The 18,892-nt window shown below is 37.1% G+C and overlaps 6 protein-coding genes across 6 annotated transcripts; 2 read left to right on the top strand and 4 right to left on the bottom strand.

Annotated features, from left to right (window-relative positions):
• The first annotated feature begins 732 nt into the window (after positions 1-732).
• On the top strand, positions 733-2,472 carry LOC102609980 (hypothetical protein). The gene is made up of 2 exons (XM_015530708.3): positions 733-1,244; positions 1,326-2,472. Exon 2 carries the CDS (start codon positions 1,390-1,392, stop codon positions 2,296-2,298), a length of 909 nt encoding a protein of 302 aa, XP_015386194.1. The 5' UTR covers positions 733-1,244; positions 1,326-1,389; the 3' UTR covers positions 2,299-2,472.
• Positions 2,473-3,032: 560 nt separating this feature from the next.
• On the bottom strand, positions 3,033-4,694 carry LOC102610288 (NAC domain-containing protein 2-like). Its single transcript, XM_006479641.4, has 3 exons — positions 4,113-4,694; positions 3,680-3,969; positions 3,033-3,342 (listed from the first exon to the last, which is right to left on the bottom strand). The coding sequence occupies exons 1-3, from the start codon at positions 4,249-4,251 to the stop codon at positions 3,259-3,261; spliced, it is 513 nt and encodes a 170-aa protein (XP_006479704.1). The 5' UTR covers positions 4,252-4,694; the 3' UTR covers positions 3,033-3,258.
• A 202-nt stretch (positions 4,695-4,896) lies between these two features.
• LOC102610904 (hypothetical protein) lies at positions 4,897-7,049 on the top strand. Its single transcript, XM_006479643.4, has 3 exons — positions 4,897-5,371; positions 5,928-6,069; positions 6,813-7,049. Exons 1-3 carry the CDS (start codon positions 5,064-5,066, stop codon positions 6,894-6,896), a joined length of 534 nt encoding a protein of 177 aa, XP_006479706.2. The 5' UTR covers positions 4,897-5,063; the 3' UTR covers positions 6,897-7,049.
• Positions 7,050-7,427: 378 nt separating this feature from the next.
• Positions 7,428-8,947, bottom strand: LOC102610594 (COMPASS-like H3K4 histone methylase component WDR5B). Its single transcript, XM_006479642.4, has 2 exons — positions 8,187-8,947; positions 7,428-7,805 (listed from the first exon to the last, which is right to left on the bottom strand). The coding sequence occupies exons 1-2, from the start codon at positions 8,832-8,834 to the stop codon at positions 7,515-7,517; spliced, it is 939 nt and encodes a 312-aa protein (XP_006479705.1). The 5' UTR covers positions 8,835-8,947; the 3' UTR covers positions 7,428-7,514.
• Positions 8,948-10,878: 1,931 nt separating this feature from the next.
• On the bottom strand, positions 10,879-16,391 carry LOC102611208 (F-box protein SKIP17-like). Its single transcript, XM_006479644.4, has 13 exons — positions 15,516-16,391; positions 15,223-15,398; positions 14,359-14,553; positions 14,142-14,252; positions 13,346-13,431; positions 13,145-13,266; positions 12,574-12,638; positions 12,404-12,476; positions 12,254-12,316; positions 12,112-12,176; positions 11,957-12,031; positions 11,555-11,825; positions 10,879-11,184 (listed from the first exon to the last, which is right to left on the bottom strand). Exons 1-12 carry the CDS (start codon positions 15,915-15,917, stop codon positions 11,609-11,611), a joined length of 1,650 nt encoding a protein of 549 aa, XP_006479707.2. The 5' UTR covers positions 15,918-16,391; the 3' UTR covers positions 10,879-11,184; positions 11,555-11,608.
• Positions 16,392-16,797: 406 nt separating this feature from the next.
• On the bottom strand, positions 16,798-17,686 carry PSADA (PSI reaction center subunit II). Its single transcript, NM_001288859.2, is given in 1 exon segment — positions 16,798-17,686. A coding segment is annotated over 1 exon segment (630 nt). The 5' UTR covers positions 17,546-17,686; the 3' UTR covers positions 16,798-16,915.
• Positions 17,687-18,892: the final 1,206 nt, after the last annotated feature.

The following is an 18,892-nucleotide window of genomic DNA, read 5'->3' on the forward strand; positions in this document are numbered from 1 at the left end:
ATTAGAACCGCTGATGTTAAAGACAATCATCAATTTTGATGTCGCAAAAACCTGGCGTTAAAAGAAAGAGGAAAAATAAAGAGTTTTAATCAATATTCACGAAAATTGGGAGGACTCTGAAAGAAATTAACCGCGTCACAGTGAACACTAACCTTTAGAGAGTAGGCCATAACTCATATCATAAGTAATCAGTGCCTGTAAGTTAGAGCGGACCACCACCGAGGCATGCGCCACGCCATAACTCGAGCATGCATTTTTCACTTTTCCAATTTGAAGAAATTGGTATGTTCATATTTCTTTTCTTTAGGTGGCATTAGACGTGAGGTTGAAAATACATTGGTAAATGAGATATAAAATGCTCATTTTTAACATTACCATTACACTTTTGTTTTTATTATTATTATACCAGCATTATTATTATTATTTTTTTTTGAGAGCAAGAGCAATCACTGCAGTCAATTATGTAAGATAATGGAAACTTCAAAGGGTAGAAAAAAGACAATGAAAAAAAAAAAACTAGAACAATAATCTATTATTATATTATTGGCATTGCCTTTCTTTTGCTTTTTTGCTTTCCACCATAATTATATTTGTCTCAATAGCCAAAGTGTGTGATACTGATGATATACAGCTAGGTATACAATTAAAAGTGAAAATTCCATGGCTGGGGTGGTTTCAAAAGTTGGCGTTTTAGGCCTTTCTTTAAGCGGTGGTTTGTGGTCTGTTGTTTGTTGCGTGATAATGCATGTGTAATGTTTTATGTCAGCTAAAGCGCAAGCCCATAATGATTCTCTTAATTATGGACAAAGAAGAAAGATTATTCAAATAATACATATATATATATATATATATATATATATATATGTAAATATTGTGTGTGATAGAGAAAGTGTAAGATACCTTTTGCTTTTCTTTAGACTAGTAGTCGAAACCCAGTCTTTTTCCAGCTCATAACCAGTTCTGAGTCTTTATCATTTAAGTCCCATTTCTTCGACTTATAGTCCCATGTGACCCGAGAGCGCTCTCTGTCTTTAATTTTTGTTAGTTTTATTCCAATATCATTATAATTTTTTTTTTAAGTGGATATAGCTGAGACATCGACAGTGAAGCAAATCTCAGTCCACTTTTCACTTTGTCTCCTTCATCTGCAGCTGTATGCTTCAAAAATGCAATACCCAGATCAGATTGAAGTGTTGAGAAACTGAGCTTGAAGCATTTTGAGTTCAGCTTCAATTGACTGAGGTGTAAGGACTTTCTCTGTATATTAATTAAGCCTGAATTTTGTTCATCTTTTGATCTAGTAATTAATATTTTCTTTTTGTCAGTCCACGTAGAGACTGGAGAGGAATCAGCAAGAAAGAATTTTGTTTAATTTTTGGTAATATAAATATGAGGGACTTTCCTTCTTGTTTTGGTGAAAATGGGGTTCAAGTTGCCGATTCATCATCATCCTCATCATCTGGTGCAACAAAAGCTGCTCAAAATTTGGTTGCCTGTGTTTATCAGTGCAAATTACATGGTCGTTTGGTCTTGATTAATGTTACTTGGACAAAGAATCTCATGGGGCAAGGCCTTTGTGTTGCAGTCGATGATTCGACTAATCAATGCCTCTGTAAAGTTGAAATAAAACCGTGGCTGTTCTCTAAGAGAAAAGGTTCTAAAAATTTAGAGGTAGATTCTAGTAGAGTTGATATATATTGGGATTTGTCTGGTGCTAGATTTGGTTCCGGGCCTGAGCCAGTAGAGGGGTATTATTTAGCTGTTGCATATAATCAAGAAATGGTGTTACTTCTTGGTGATTTAAAGAAAGAAGCATACAGGAAGATCAATGCTGCCCCTATCAATTCAAATCCCATTTTTATTGCCAAGAGAGAGCATATTTTTGGTAAGAAGTTTTATGGTGCCAAGGCTCAATTTTGCGACAAGGGGCTGACACATGATATCACAATTGAGTGTGACACTATCGATGTTAAAGACCCTTGTCTTGTGATCCGTATTGACAGTAAGACAGTGATGCAAGTCAAGAGGCTGAAGTGGAAGTTCCGAGGTAACCACACAATTCTGGTGGATGGTCTCCCAGTTGAAGTGTTTTGGGATGTTCATAATTGGCTATTCGGTAATGCTATGGGTAATGCTGTTTTCATGTTCCAAACTTGCCTCTCTGCTGAGAAGTTTTGGGCATGCCAGTCTGCCTTTGATCCTTCTGTATTGACTTGGTCTTATTCCCAGCGGTTTAAAGATAACCAACTGCAAGGTCTTGGTTTCTCATTGCTATTGAGTGCATGGAAGAATGAATAGAAGTGTAGGTTCAGTCCTTTAGTGTCAACAGATACCTCTGTGATTATCTTCATAAACGGTGTGAATGAGATAGAATACTATGTGATTATAAATTTACCAATTTCTTTTGCCTTATTTATTCCTTCAATAACTTATATTTAACGATATTTTTAGTTTAATGATTTGCTCTTCATATCTTGGTGCTTTAACCAATCATTGTTTTACATTTTTCTACTTACCATGGGAAATGCTCTAAATCTAGGTTTTCAAAAATCTACTCACATTTGCTACCCCTACCAATGTTGTATCTTCCAGAAGCATTGCAGTAAGATCACTTTTTCTAACAATGATTATTATGATTATCTTTTCAAGAAGTTGAGCCTTTGCTCAAAGGCAAAGGGTGACAGGCATTAACTTGATCAAGAAGCTTGTTGTAGCAGGCATTTAAAAGTTTACCATGGGGTGTCAGCCCTCAATGAGACTGATGCAGACTAAAATGTTCCAGAATCTGCATGAGAGCAATTCAACAGGTGTAGCTAATTGTCTGTTTGTTTGCTTCTGGCTTAGATTTTAGTATAGGCTTGAACAAGGGTTTTGATTTCTACATCCAAGAATTTGAAGTTACTCTGATTAGATATAAAGTTTCATGGATTCTTTATAATTTATATCTTAATAAGCTCAAAGAAATAGTGTTTTTTTTTTTTTTCTTTTTTTGGAGTACAAAGAAATAGCTGCTTATTCGTAATTGAGTATGCTTAAAAGTTGAACTCGTAAGCTATTATTTTCATATCACAGAGAATAGGTTCATAGTTCTCTGATTACAAAAATCTCGTCAGAGATTCCTGTAAAGTAACCAAGTAACTTTGAAGCAGAGCTTCTGTATATTGATGTACAAGAATTGTCAGGAAACTAACTTGAAGCATCGAAATTGTCGAAAGCCTGTCAATTTGCTAACATCTCTTCTGAGACAAAATGTGCTAATCACTCTTCCTCTTCGTCAGAGAAATCCTCATTTTCTATTATTTCACTCTCCCAGTAGATTTTACATAGAACCCAGCTATCAAGCTGAAATATAAAGGAAACACAGTGATGAGAGTAATCAGGCAGTGGAAAAATAATCCAATCATATTTTAGAACTTGCAAAAATATTTGTTAGGATAGAATAAAGGCCCTATTTTAAAAGCCTATTCAACTGAGTTTTTATTGCAACAGCTTGAGTCTAAGGCGCCAGTCTAATTCATAGTTAGTGATTCTCCATGTTTCTTTTGCAAATTATTGAATGCATTTGTTCTTTTCGCTGAACAATAATTGTTTATGTTAGTGTTTTTTCCGTCTCTAGCTTGAAAACCATAGAACATTGTTATAATAGAGTAATTGTGTATGCAAGTATTAAAAGAATTACCCTCTTTTTGGTATGATCACATACACTCGTACAGGAATGCTTCAGCAGTCTGTATTCAGTCATGTTCCAGTCTGTTTTCCTGCCGATGTTTTCCCCCGGTTCATGGAAAGTGAATGATTGCTTTATGGCTACTAGCTTGCCGCACGCTCCAAAGATTCTTCCGTCAATGTATCCATAAGGCTTCCAGTAGCCATTCTTTGCTCGCCGCTCTGGAAGCCAGGTTAGTCCATAGAGCAGGTGCTTGGGTGTCAAAACATAGCATCCCTTCTCCCGATCTCTGTCTCCTCCTTCTGTACAAGCAATAAAATTTCAAGAAACTCATCATCACCATATTTTGCAAGAACGTTAGTAAATGCAGATTATTGAATTGCAGCCAGCCAACTTGGGAGCTGGACATTGTTGAAAGAGATGCAAAAGGCTCGGAGAAGCGAACCTGGGAAGAAGTCCGCCGGGTGGTGATCGTTTATCTCAGTTGTTATCAGGTCCGGAAACTCAACAGGCTCGTCTATTATCTTATTGTTCAGTTGTTTTATCAAACTCTGATCGAAGGGATTGTAGGGGTCTGTTTCCATTCTTTGCAGTCTGTGTCTTTGCCTGCAAAATATTCCAAGGCATGTACGAATCAGAATTGTGATGGTAAAAGATTAACAAATTTTATTTTATTTTATTTCATTTCTTTTTTTCTTTTTTTTTTTTAATGTTGACAAGTACGGCCAAGAAATTAATACAACCGCTGCCGCAAACTCACTTTAATAAAGGAGAAGGAAAGCGAATTCTTCTAGGAATTGGAAAGACAATTGATGGTAATGTGAATACAGCTCCCCTTGTTCTTAATATTTTATGTAACAAACAAAGTTCATGTGTTTTAAACATGATTCATCGGGCTGCCATTAATCTCAATTTAGTGAAGAGCAAGCCCGCTTTTACCATTGAACCAATTGGTGGCCGGGGACCAATTCAAAGCTACAATTTTCTTTTTTCTTTCTTTTTTTTTCTTTTTTCTAATATAAAGTTACAATTGGATTCCTATTATTTCGTCATTTTTCTCTCGCCGAAGAAAAATTAAAATTGAATTGTGTTTGGTGGAAAAAGAAAAAGAAAATCATTATTATTAAAAAGTTTTCATTTCAAGACTGAACAGGTCCTTACATATAAATTAAAAAATTTGTCGTGTGTAAACTTATAAATAAAAATTTCAAGTGAATTTTTTTGGCACTTTTTACCATCCGCGCCTGTAAACGACAATGTTTTCTTTGTCGCGAACGAATCGCATGCCTTTTCCTTCCCATTGCCTTTTCTCAAGTGCCTCTCGTTGGCGGTGCTCAGTTGCTGCAGAATTTAAAATTTAAATTAATTAAAGATTATTATTTTTAATTCCACAAAAATGGGAACTCTATCTCTTCTGCCTCTTTCAGTCTCAGTATGTTGTTCACTGAGAATGAGATCCCATGACTCGTCTTCACAGAAAACCCATTTCTCGAACTCTATTTTACGGCCTCATTTTTCTTGTTCTTCTTCGCGCGAACTCAAAACGGTAAAACTTGGCCCCAAAACTGTAGTGTTTGGAGCGAATTCCGGCGACCAAAATAAGTCTATGTTTATGGATGAAAACGGCGTCGTTGATGACATGGATGGCTATCTCAACTACCTCTCTCTTGAGTATGATTCTGTTTGGGATACCAAGCCCTCCTGGTGAGCCTTTTCTTTGCATTCCTTTTTTTTTTAATTAATTATTCTGTTTTTTTTTTTTTTTTTTCCTTCTCTCTTTTAAACTTTAATTCACAAATTTGGTATTTCCGCTTTGAGTTGTTGTTAGTGGATGTTTGGAGTAAATTATAGTATAGAGTTTACTTGGTGGGTTTTGATGGAAGTTAAAATCTGCCTTTTTATAGAACAGATCAATTTTACATTTTTAGTTTACAAAATTATCAATTTAGTAGCAATACTTGTTTTAGGTGATTCACACTTGAAAGTGCCTATAAATACATGTGTTGGCAGCGTTATTTTTGGTGGCCTACTCTCGTTTTGTAACATAGTTCGATTGAGTAGTGCTTGCTACACAGTCTACACTTAATGAAATGTGAGATGCAGATAGGGATAGCCCTCGTATAAATCATCCTGTCATATGTGAAAGTGAAACTTGGGACACTTGACAGTTAATATTTTATAGTCCAACTTTGTATGCATAACACATTTATTGAATTTGATTTCCCTTCTCATGTTTTTATTTATTTTGGGTTGCGGCTAGGTGTCAGCCGTGGACAATAGTGTTAACTGGGGCATTGGTGATTGTCTGTAGCTGGTTAATTTTTCATTCTCTCTTAGCTTCAACAGTCGTATCATTACTGGTTTGCACTTGGTGGTACATATTTCTGTACTCTTATCCTAAGGTATGAGAACCTCCTACTCCTACTATTCTTTTGTTCATTTATCTCATATTTAAGTTACCAGCTAACCAACCACAAGCTACTCTGCTTAATGAATTTTCTGTAGTTTATGCTTGATTATGAATTCCTGTTTTATTTTGTTGATGTTATAATTGATGATTGAGCACCCTACACCCTTCCTTTTTGGATTACTCATCGTTCATTTGGAATTGTAAACACTGGAGCTCTAGCCTCTAATTTTCAAATCAATGGTTGGCATCTTGTGTATTATAGAGAAATTGGTTTCAAGGCTCTAGCCTCTAGAGATGTCGGCAAATACATCTTTCAAATAAATGGTTGGCATCTTGTGTATTATAAAGACATTCTTTTCAAGGCTCTAGAGATGTGTTTTTCTTAATGCCACTGCAAGGCATTAAGGAACTGTTTGGCAAGCATGACCAAGTACCTCTATATTTGATTATATGAATTTAAAACTTGATTTTACATTTACTGAAGTTATTTTTGCAAGGTATTACGACTTAGGACCATTTTTCTTTACAAGAATATGCAATTAAGCAATATAGTTTTTGTCAGGCCATGGCATTATTGAATGTTGCCGCTTGCAACACTTGCTTACAGGGAATGACTTCTATTTGCATTTTTCGTTTATAATGGGAATTTTGCAGCTAAATATATGTCGATGGTTGACGTCCTGGAGATTTTCTAGGTTGTATTGGATCATAATTTTTTCTTTTTCCTTTTGTCAGGCATATACAGATATGATAGCAGAGAGAAGAAAGAAGGTGAGGAATGGTACTGAAGACACATTTGGTTTAGATAGAAGCCAATAATTAATTTAAACATTCAATGTATCAGATCATCCTCTTCATGAGATGTTGTAATTAGCTGCAAAGCCTATTCAATGTAGCTACTTTATGAAATGACATATTGTAAGCCAATACATTTGAAAAAATCATCAATAGATCTCATAGATGATTATGACAGCGCTTTCCTTTTCTTGATGGGTTGCCACTGGAACTTGCCCAGCATTCTCTATGATCCATTTAACTTGAATTTTTCCGAACAAAATGTTTCCACTAATGTGCATTCTGCCGATATCAAGCAGATGCAAACAAGACATATGCCTGACCTCACATGATAAATAGTGAAAGTAATCTCTAAGAAGGAAATTGAAACAACTAGGAGTGGAGGAGGAAGATGTACTTCTACTCTTCCTATAGTCCAGGTAAGACTTTCTAGTGTCAGGTAACTGGAATAACTAAGTGATTGATGCGTGCATAAAGACCAGCTTCGTGGGGGAATTTTTAGAATAACATCAAAATGAAATCCAGATATTCAATCATAATACCCTAAATCAGGAATATCTGTAAAGCAAAATTTATGTAAAAACAGCTATATTCGGAGACAGCATATACAAGTCTTACAAACCATACGTCATTATAAGTTATTTATCTATCTTGAACCCAAACCCTCACTGTTCTATCTCCATCTAGACCAGCAGAAGCAATTTTATTTTCAGTGGGATGACAAGTTACAGAAATTACAGAGTCAGTGTGGCCATCAAGCTTTTGAATCATAGTTTTCTGCTGCAGATCCCATACGTAAACACAATTGTCTTCGGATCCACTAACAATATACTTCCCGTTTGTTACAGAGAAAGTAGATGTGATACAGTATTTTTTGTTTGTGTGGCCTGTATAAATTTTCAAGAACTTCCCAGCTGAGTAATTCCACAGCTTCTGCACACAGGAGAAATGGGGAAATAAATGAAAAGCCAAAGTTGAACTATCCGTTATGTGATTGAAAGCACTTTAAAATTGTAACACAGAGTCATATACATGTATGAAAAACACTCTCACTACAAAGAAATTCAATATTCTTCACTGAACACATCACTGTATCTATCGGAGTGCGATTAAGATCTCTCGACAATCTTTTCAATTCCAACTAACAGTTAATCACATTTAATTTTTTTTTTTTACCTATTATTGGATTCTCTAAAATTTTCAAAAATGTAGATATTTTATTCCGAATTTGCAGTATTGAGCAACCAAAACAATCAAAAGACAACAAAGTAATCGAAGAATTGATTGGAAATTAGATAGGGGAGGACGACTTACAAGAGTGCTATCGAGGGTGCCCACGAGAATGAACTTGCCATTGGGAGAAAATTTGGCAAAGGACACAGCAGGATCCTTATCATCAATGAGCGTCTTCAGGCACGCGCCTTCACCTGCGTCCCATATTTTACAAGTTCCATCATGACTCCCCGACACTATCAGCGAACCGTCCCTATTAAAATGCACCGACGTAACGGGCATCGAATGCGCCCGAATCACGCGCGTGCACTTCCCCGTCTTCACCTCCCAAATGCGAATTGATTCATCGAACGAACCCGACACGATCAGATTCGATTGCGGATTGAAGTTAACGCAGAAGACGAAGTCGGAGTGGCCGCGGAGGGTTTTGAGGCAGTCGAAAGGGGTGCGTGCGTCCCAGATCCGCAGGGTGCGATCATCGGAGGCCGAACAGATGTAGTGCGAATCGGAAGACCAGGCGAGGTCCGATATACCTTCCGAGTGACCGACGAATCGGTGGACAAGAGCCAATGACGATGCTGACCATATTATTACGGTTTTGTCCAGAGAAGCCGATGCAAGGAGAGTTCCATCGTTGGAGAATTTTACGCACGAGACGGCACGGCTGTGCGCCGTTAGGGTTTTGAAATGGCGGTACGGTTTATACGGTGGCGTTTGGGCTGCGGCCATTTATTGGAGGCAAATGTCAATTACTTCAGAAGTTGCTCCTTAATTTGTTTAATACTATTGTACACGCTACAACAAGTAAGGGTCCAGCTATGTCAACACCATACCACAGGTGCACCTGGATTCAATGGCTAGGTACATAGTTAAGTCCAATAAATAAATACTTTGTTTGAAGACTCGTTACCTGAATCATGGCTGTTAATTTATTGGGTCCTACTCTTGCATGCCCATTATTTTGTTTGTTTATATCAATATCATTAATGTTATGAATTATTGTGTAATCCACCAAGTAAATAGAAACACCACTTATGATTAATGGACTCGACACTTTGAGTTTTATAAACATATATTGTCACCCACTCTATTAAGGCACCAACTATATATATAGTTGGTGTTTGAACAAAATGCAAAACTCGAAAATGAGCTTACCTTTATCTATTAATCTTATTTAAAAAGCTCTACAATATTGTAGTAACATAAATAAAGTTTTGTTTATGAAAGAATGGTGCATAGTAAATTTGGAAGCAAATCCTTTAGAATGGGATAAGAAAATTTGTAACAAAACTTTATTTATGCTACTACAATATTGTAGAGCTTTTCAGTGAAATATCTTTTATTCTGTCTCCTTTAATGTATTATCCTCTAAGTTGAGCTATACATGCAGCATTATCTTCATATATCACTGTTGGGATATATGAACTTAAAGATATTCTACAACTACTTTGAATATGATTGATCATAGATCGTAACCATATGCACTCTGAACTAGTTTCATAAAGTGCAAGAATTTCAGAGTGGTTGAAGGATGTTGCAATGAGAGTTTGTTTTGTAGATTTCATCGAGGTATTGGTATTGTCATTTGTGAACGTGCTATGCAGTGGGTGACAATAAATGTTCATAACTCAAAGTGGTGAATCCACTTTCAAAATGTCGAGTCTATTAATCACAAGTGGTGCTTCCATTTACTTGGTGGATTCCACAATAATTCATAAACTTCTCCTTTGATATCCACCATTTAATGGATCATATATAGATATAGGTAGAGCTTTCGTAAATAGGTCAGCTTAAATTATCTATATGGAGTATATTTGTTTGATATCAATCTTCTTGTTCTGTTAGAACTCATGAGTGTAGAAGAATTTCGGTAAAATAAGACCAATTCTCATCATTTCCATATTTATTTTTGTATATTACTTTTTACCATTAAAAGTAAACAACATATCTCGTTTGGATAAGGATTTGCTTTGCTAATAGACTTACGATATCCTAAAGAACTCCAAAATACTATTGGTTGTTTGAAAAATAAACTTAAAATGAAAGATTTAAGAGAACACTATGTATTGTCTGGGACTGCAGACTAAGTACAGATCTAATGTTATCTTTATCCATCAATCAAATTATACTGAGAAAATTTTAAAATGTTTTAATATAGATAAAACTTATCCATTGAGTACCCCAATAGTAGTCTGGTCTCTTGATCCTAAAAAGAATCCATTTTGTCCTAAAGATGATGATGAACAGATACTTAATTATAAAGTACCATATGTAAATGCAATCGGTGCTCTGATGTATTTAACACAATGTACTAGACCGGACATAACATTTTTTGTTAGCCTATTAGCTCGATTCTGCTCCGAACCAGCTAAACCGAACCAATTCTTATCATTAGACTTACTTAACTTTTATGCTAAAAATTGTACAAGTGCCGCACGGGTTTGCTACATGCAATACTCATCCCGTGCCAATTGACAAAGTTGCAAAATTTGATTTGGCGCCAACGTTTGGACTTCTTTCCTTCAACACGAGACAACAGTCAGCCTACTGCCTTCAACACAGAACTGTCAACACTAGACTGGGATATCCAAGCATGACTGCTTGAGCTATCTGCTGCTCTTGGACTCTCAATATATGCGTTCCATGGTTGCACGGGTAAATCATTTCCGCAGAGATAACTTTCAGATTTGCGAGACGTATTGCAAGGATATTTTATCAAATATCCAAGCAAGTCAGATTTTGCTAGCATTTACCATGCAGATATGCTAGGTGATTGACAAAGCAAATGTCATTTTTGATATTATATACAAATTACTTTTTAGAGAATCAACATCAGAGATTGGCATAATAAATTAACTAGACAGCGAACAAGAAAAAAACATCCTGTAGCTTTACACTTGCACACTCAATAAGTGTGGGCTTCACTCCTAACTGGCCAAACTGGGAAATTACTGCAACAGTGCCACTTACCAATCCACAGGCATCAAATACAGCAGACACACATGAGATGTCCATAATTAAATATTCAATTTGATGATCAGTCTTCAATCCATCCAGCGCTCTATAAAACCCTCCCTCCCTGATATTCATGTGAATAGCAAAGTGTGTTGTTAGGGAATACAAAGGGAAGGAATCATAATCTGAAACGCTCAATTAAAAAGTAGAACAGCAGGCATAAAGTGAATCAAATTGGACATTTTGACACCACAACACAAATCCCTTACAAAGGGAAGAAAACACAGAGAAGCAATAGGCTTCAACCTGATGATACAACGATTTCAATCATTCTGATTTATAGGAATAGACACACCATGCCCGCACACAAACTGCTCAAGCCAAAGATAAAATAACAATGTGTACTATGCAGTGAAATGTAGCCTGCTGTGTCTCTACTATTTGCCTACAATAGTAGATAGTGCGGCATGGGGTAAAAGGAGAGAGAGAAATACCTAATTGGTAGGGTAGCCACACGATTCCAACTGGGCAATGCTTTAGTAATTCATCTAAATAGCCAAAAAGTCCACTTCATCTGAGCTCTCCTCAAAAATTACATAACCAGAATCCTGACCCTCCTCATTCCCGCTACCATGATCACTATTGTAACTGCTTTCTGAACAACTCATAAGCAACGAATCATCTGAAGTACGACTGCTCAGCTGCGATGGCAGGCTGATCTCGCTGTTGAACTCACTGTCAACCATTTGCTCAATGTCGATGAAACTGCAAAACCGATTATCCAAAACAATATAGGTAAATGTAAATACAATCATCAATTTGTTTCTTTTTCTCTATGACTAAGTGAACAAAATGAAGTTTAAGTCTCAACCATAAAACTTTCAGAAAAAACGAACCTTCCTTCTGATGGAAACTCAGCCAGCACACAGATATCAGGCCTTTCTTCTGAGACCTCCTTTAAAGGAATGATCCTGCATAACATGCACCGAAATTTGATTAAAAAAACAATGAATTTATAACAGCACAGCCAATCCAGAAGCAGAAACATTACCGTGAATTGAAACATCTGTCATACCAGTCACCTTCAGAAGCTAAACCTTCCCTGTTGGATATGTCCTGCAAGAAGGTCAGAACAAAAGTGAGAACCAACAAAAGGAAAAAATACGATATCTAAGCAATATCTATCTACCCACAAGATGTCGAAGGAACTTAAAATCTCCAGTGAGAACTGCTGTTAAGAACCGAGCAACTTCCACCTACATGAAAGTTGAACTTCAGACGGAGAATGAAGAGGGAAGGAAGTTGTTTTGTTTGTTTGAGGGGAGAGAGACCGAAATCCTCACCTCTTTGAGATGCATGCAATCTCGTAAAATCAAAACCTCTAGCAGATTTCCTCCAGTCCCACTTCCAAGATTCCTAACATCAAATAAATTTTAACAGAACTTTATGAGGTGGTGCTATTAAGAGATACTTCATGTAAATCAAATTAAGGAATTGTAGGAGACACACATACCTCAAAAAGGCTCCAGTAATAGAGTAAGATGTTGAAAAATCAACATATTTTAGCTTACGAAATCCCTACAAGAGTAAATTGAAAGATTGAGGGCAACTCAAGAAGGTGTATGCATCATCCCCCTACTCCAACACCCCAAAAGAGGGGGGAGACTTTTTTTCTATGGTTCTTACTTAAGAATCACTTTTGTACAGACATCATAGGCCAAATAGATGCAACCCTACCCAGTTCCAAGAATGAAGTCAAAAAGTAGGAATACTAAGACAGTTGAACATAATAGTCAAAATATATATTAACAAATTACTTTATGGAAGCAATGACTCCTCTTAACTTTACCTAAGTTTTTGTTTCATTAAGATAGTAACCAGCAAATACTTATTAGAGATCAATGCTTAATATCTTCGATAAAAAAATCTTAAACTGCTGCATTTTTTTCCTTGTGAAAGAAAATGAGAACACGGGTTGTTTACATAATTTCACGGTTCACATTGAGTTGCATTAAAACATTTCAGAAAATGAAAGAATTACTAGAAAAACCTTGATATCATTTTTATTTTTTCAGGGAATGTACCTTGAGAAGTATGCGAATTTTATAATCTGGCAGCTTAAAACCTCTAAGAGCCATAGATGTTAGATTTGGACAATTGTTCACGAAATCAACACAGGTCGGCGACTTCAAACTGTCATCTCTTCCTATTATTAAACAAAAGAATGGTAAGAAAAATATATTAGGTGCACCGAGCAGGAAATTCTCAAGAAGAAGATACTGCACCTGTTTTTGAAGACTCAAAAAACAAGCGCTCTAACAAGGGACAGCTCATGCTCACTGACATCAATGTTTGCCTCAATTCAACGTGACTGCTCCAAAAATTAAAACAAATAAAAACAATCTATTACTATATAAGAAGAAAAGATGGTTAAAAAGACCAATAAGGAGACAAACAGCTCCAGACTGACGCACCCACATGTCAAATCAAAAAGGTTGCGGATACAAAATCATGCTGATTTAAAGAGTTACAAATTTATAGGCCATAAAATAATAAACATAAATGTTCTAGACAAACTCGGTGAAACCGGAAAAAGGTAGAACATTTAAATGGAATGAAAAGGTCCAGAAAATATAATATCTTCCAACATATATCTCATTAAAAATAGAAAAGGTAAAAAAAATAAATTAAACAAGAAGAACAAAAACAGAAAGCATAAATGAAATAAACAAAATTTCCTTAAGATAACCAGACTGATGCATAGGCCAAGCATCCAGAATAGTTATGAATATCTCTAAACCTCTACACATATCATGTTATGGGCCGCTTATTATAGCTTCTAGATGACCAAAGTTTGCTTGTTATCCTTTTCAGACATCCTCAAACCAAAGGAAGTGTAAAGAAGCAAAACCTAGCCCAAAGAAATTTACAGGTTAACAATTTCTAGATCAAGGAGAGATGGGCAGGCAGAAAATGCCATAGACAGTGATGCGTTATCGATTTTTTCAATGCTATAAAGGTGCAACCTTCTTAAAACCAAAGGAAATGTATACAAGGAAAACCCAGCCTAAAGAAACTTACAGGCCAACAATTTCTAGATCAAGGAGAGATGGGCAGGCAGACAATGCCATAGACAGTGATGCATTATCCATTCTTTCAATGTTGTAAAGGTGCAACCTTCTCAAAAGCGACCTTCATTTATAGAAAGCAAATATCAGAAGTTAAAAACTTAAGAAAATATTCAGAAGTTAAAAACTCAGTACCACATTATATGTGTGTCAATTGTACTAGCAAATACCCAGCAGCGCCACTTTCCCCACTTAATGGATTTAAGCAGGATCTTGTAAGAATGAATGACTCTTTTCCCTGTCTGGTCTTTTTATCATTCCAAGAGAAGCTTGACACATCTACAGAGTTCCTGATGGTATACACCAATGACTGACAAGACCAAGGCGATGCTGTTGGACCTGGAACTATCCCAAGCTTAAGAGACCTGTACAACCATATAAAAAGTCAGGGCAGGAAACCACAGAGAAGAAAACATCCTACTACTAGTTACCTGCACAACTATATCGTTCTTTATGAATAGAATACTCAATGATAACAACTAAAGAGCGTTCCCCTGCTAACTTTAAATTTATTTATAACAAATAAGATTTTGCAGGATCTCCTAATAAGAGAATTGGCACTAACATACTTCGCCTTCGAAAAAGGCTGGCAATCAGAAATGACACAGATGCATACAAAGATACCAGAAGATTCACATCTTTATGCACATTTCTTTCTTGTTTTCCCTCTTCCCCAAGAGGACAAAGCAACTGCAGATGGAAATGAAGCGACCTCTGAAAACATTGGAGATGTGGCGATATGGCAGGTAACCAAGCAACTTAAGCACATTGCATACGAGGTTTCTAATTAGAAAGGAAACTAGCTGAGTCATCGTGACTAGTGCAAGAAACTAGACCATTACACAAAGCAATAGGCACATAGATTCGACCACCAGGCCGTGGAGTCAATTCACAACAAAGCATGTGGAACTGATAGTTTACCCATAGGATTAGAGGCTACAATTCCATCCAATGCGGCCGCAAGCACAATAAAAATAGATCAGGCAGGACTGGCTGAAACAAAAGAAAAGTTTGATTACGGAAAAATTTCTTACTGAAGGGATTTTCCAGCTCGATGGATCATAGTAGACACAACAGCGTTATTGACCTTGGGGACAACCGTTCTCAAGTCAATATTAGCATAACACAAAGGATCCATAGCAAACTTGTTAAACATCGAACAAGTCGCCGCCGCATGGCACAAGCTTTGAGTATCAAGCATAGAAAACACCTGCACATAGCACGCAGGTAGCACCACCATCACATAAATTCAAAAAGCGTCTTCTTTACAACATAAAACCGTCAAATTGAGGAACATTACAGAGCAAATGAAACAAGAGAACGTTACTTTGATGGTGAGATCAGGAGGTAGGGGCCAGGCAAGGAAATTGTGATGCGAGGCGCGTTTTCTGGCGGAGCGTTTGGCGGATTCGAGAAGGAGAGAGCTTACTTTGATGGCGCGATCGATGAGGTGCGACTGATCCTCATCGCCGGGGGCAGAGTCGAGTAGTCTCTCGAAGGACACGTCGATGGAGAGAGAAGGAGGAGAGTCGGCCAGGTTGAGAAGAGTTTCTAGAAGATTGTCCATTGAAGGATTAAGTTTGGCGGTGATGTTAGGGTTTTGGGAGGTTGAAGAAGAACAAAGGCGCTTGGCCATTGACGTTGTTGATGATGAAGATGATGCTGATGCTGATGCTGATGCTGATGTTGATTTCGAGACACCTAGGAGGACGCTGAGGGCATCATCCATAAGAGGGTGGACCGCGGACGTGAGAGATTGGTTTGGGCGTTTTGTGAGTGTGAGAGTGTGTGTGTGTTTGAGAGAGAGAGAGAGAGAAGAGTACGGACAACAGTTTGGTGACACGTGTCTATGTACGTGGAGTTATTTTGGTACGTGAGGACGTGAGGTTCAGTGGCTCGCCGGCCTCCGTACTACTCGAGGTGAGTTTAGAACATCTGCTTTCGTTAATCAAATTGAATAGTTTTATTAAGATTGCATCAGATAATTTACTCATTAATAATTATTTATAAGGTAATTATGAGTTTTTAGTTTGACCCGCCAACCAACATTTGGTTTTTTTCACTTGTTTTTTTTTTTTTTGAAAGTCACTTCTTGTTTTTTACTTTCGTATAGAACCTAAAAATGTTATAGCAGCAAATCTGACGCAGATGGCCAATCACGGTAATTTTTTTTTTCATGGATTATCAAGATGTGCTGATGCACTGGGTCCTTTATTTTATTTTATTTTTTGAGAATCACTGGGTCCTTTATTTACTTGAATTATTATTGTTATTTTTAATTTATACAAGCACACTAGCGAGAGTGACTAAAACCAGTACCTGAATCCTGAGCTACTACGAGGCAGACCTTCCCCTCAAAAAAGAAGTAAATAACTCGGAAGCCAATCTCCTTTGTTTGCTTGAATTAATAAATAATAGATGCTCTCAGTATTTCTGTTCGTGGGTCATCGTTATTATCGTTGTTTGTAATACGTAGGTCATTAGCTTACTTCTGTCGAAAAAACAGAACACAAGCTTTTGATTAAGTGCTCCATATGCAGCCAGCGTTTGTGGAATTTTTTCAGTTCTGTTTTGTGCTGTTATAAAAGAAATCGATCGAGTAAGCATAGTTTTAGGGGACAGTTAAGCACCTGAAAATATTTTTAAAAGATACATTTAAAAAAGAAAAGTAAAGAACAGTAGAATCTACAATCACACAAAACAAGAGATTAAACAATCATCTGCATCTCACAAGTCATAGACTTGCTTCCCAGTGAACTTAACCTCGATGGGACTGACATTCTTCCCAATTGATCTGTAATTCACTCCCACTCCCTGGCGACCAGGGTTCACTTTTTCAGGATAAACTCCATCCTTGGGGTGAAGATATTGAACCTCACCATTAGGAAAGACCCTGTAAAACTGGTACTTGATCTTGTACTTTGATCTCAATCTAGTACCAAGAGCCAAGCACTGTTCTTTCCTAGCCAACTTAAGCAAGTTAGGACCTTGCCTCATAATGGCAGCTCCACCAGTCGGCATCTCAAAGATTTGTTCCTTTGGCGACTCCCATGTGATGACATAGAATTCTTCAACTTGGGCCTTTCTCAACAATCCCCCAGTGCTTCCTCCGAAGATTGGGGATGGGGTGTTTGGGTCTAGCTGCGGTGGGGTGAAGCCTACTGGAGCCTCCTTCGTGGGTGCTTCGGTTTTTTCTTCGGCGGCTGCGGCTCTGACGGTTCTTTGAGCCATGGAGAAGGTGAGGGGTTTGGGACTGGTGAATGAAAAGGATGAGGTTGGCTTCCATGGGTTCAAAAGAAGCTTGCTTGTTTTGGTGGTGATAATACTTGGGGTAAAGAGGCCTGCTTGGGTTGCCATGGAAATTGTAGATTTTCGAGTTAGCAGGGGAAGATGTGTTCTTGGAGTTATGTTTGTCAATCAACAAGGGTAGCAGTTGTGATGATTATAGAGAAAAGATGGGTGAAGAGATGAGTGGGGTTCCGATTTCAGACGGGTGGTGGTGTTTGGTGCTTGGATATTTGGATAAGGTGATATTGCATCCACCAATAGCATGCTGGATTTTGATACTTGCTCGTACCATTGCCTAGTTTTTCACTTTTGTTAATTGTCTCGGTCGCTTACGCGTCTTTTTTTTTTTTTTTTTTTTTCCTCTCTTTCAAGTAAGGAAATACACACAAATGACAAGAAGAAACAACCTTTTATTTGCATTCGTGCTAATAAATGAGGACATAAAAAAAAAAAATGGATCTTCGCCGTCGGCGTTTATAACATCATTGAACCATGAATCAACGGCAAAGTAGCATCTAATATTTTTTTTAAATAGATTGATAAAGTTATCAACACTTTTAATTCAGAAGACACCTCATACGCCCCATATGTTTTGATTGATAATTTGTAAATCTGTTTTGTTAGCTGAACATTTAAAAACACGCGTAAATGAACGGATTTTTTATTTGCGGAGTCGTAAAGCTCTTAAAAGAAACAACTCAAATAATCTAATTCGCGTCCTTGAAGAGGAAAATGAAATTCACATTGGCCACCTACAAAGCTTAGTGTCATGAGATGCTTACTTTGCGCAGGTGCGGTATTTAAACAACTTTTAATACAAGAATTAGAATTGCGAAGTAAACCTATCAAATTTCTCAAATTAGCTAAGAAAAAATGTTTGCAAGAATGATAAAGAGAATAAAGAGCAATGTAGTTAAAGAGAATTTTATTACTCGCAAAAGAGAATACAAAAGAGCTTTATAAGTATACTTGAGTTGCTTGTGCTTGGTGTGTGGTGTATTATTTAAAATGGCAAGTGTCGCACTCTACTTATAGGGAGGCTTGCATTGTTATATAGCCTTCCATGCAACTTGCGCAACGTGCCTGAAAATATCTACTAAGTTTTAGAGAAGTCTAGTCATATACAAGTGAAGAATTATCTAAATAATTACAAGTGTGGAGTGTTGTAGAGAATTCTAAAATCAAACTGGGCTTGTTCGCTTTAGCTTGTGAATATTTATGCTTAATCTTGGGTTATCCGCGACTAGGCGCACTATGCTCGCTAATATATGAGACGGTCCACTGCTAAGGCACCCTACTACTTAGCGTATTTCGGCTTTGGGTGTTCCTTTAGTGAGGGCATCTTGGCAAGCCAATTTTGTCTCATTTGGTAGTAAATTTGAGCGGCCCGTAACATTAGGCTTCGATTGTCATCAA

This window comes from Citrus sinensis, chromosome 3 (assembly GCF_022201045.2).
Source record: "Citrus sinensis cultivar Valencia sweet orange chromosome 3, DVS_A1.0, whole genome shotgun sequence".
In the NCBI taxonomy this organism is placed as follows: Eukaryota; Viridiplantae; Streptophyta; class Magnoliopsida; order Sapindales; family Rutaceae; genus Citrus; species Citrus sinensis.

Excerpts from the sequence above, each read along its gene's own strand:
- LOC102610904 (XM_006479643.4), top strand. The coding sequence starts at position 5,064 with ATGGGAACTCTATCTCTTCTGCCTCTTTCAGTCTCAGTATGTTGTTCA. Across the intron at positions 5,372-5,927 it reads TGGGATACCAAGCCCTCCTG|GTGTCAGCCGTGGACAATAG; the intron begins GTGAGCCTTTTC and ends GGTTGCGGCTAG. Across the intron at positions 6,070-6,812 it reads TTCTGTACTCTTATCCTAAG|GCATATACAGATATGATAGC; the intron begins GTATGAGAACCT and ends TCCTTTTGTCAG.
- LOC102611208 (XM_006479644.4), bottom strand. The coding sequence starts at position 15,917 with ATGGATGATGCCCTCAGCGTCCTCCTAGGTGTCTCGAAATCAACATCA. Across the intron at positions 13,432-14,141 it reads GATCTAGAAATTGTTGGCCT|TCACGTTGAATTGAGGCAAA; the intron begins GTAAGTTTCTTT and ends TTTTTGGAGCAG. Across the intron at positions 12,477-12,573 it reads ATTACTGGAGCCTTTTTGAG|GAATCTTGGAAGTGGGACTG; the intron begins GTATGTGTGTCT and ends ATTTGATGTTAG.
- LOC102609980 (XM_015530708.3), top strand. The coding sequence starts at position 1,390 with ATGAGGGACTTTCCTTCTTGTTTTGGTGAAAATGGGGTTCAAGTTGCC.
- LOC102610288 (XM_006479641.4), bottom strand. The coding sequence starts at position 4,251 with ATGGAAACAGACCCCTACAATCCCTTCGATCAGAGTTTGATAAAACAA. Across the intron at positions 3,970-4,112 it reads CCCGGCGGACTTCTTCCCAG|AAGGAGGAGACAGAGATCGG; the intron begins GTTCGCTTCTCC and ends TTGCTTGTACAG. Across the intron at positions 3,343-3,679 it reads GTGATCATACCAAAAAGAGG|CTTGATAGCTGGGTTCTATG; the intron begins GTAATTCTTTTA and ends TTTATATTTCAG.
- LOC102610594 (XM_006479642.4), bottom strand. The coding sequence starts at position 8,834 with ATGGCCGCAGCCCAAACGCCACCGTATAAACCGTACCGCCATTTCAAA. Across the intron at positions 7,806-8,186 it reads GCACCCTCGATAGCACTCTT|AAGCTGTGGAATTACTCAGC; the intron begins GTAAGTCGTCCT and ends TCCTGTGTGCAG.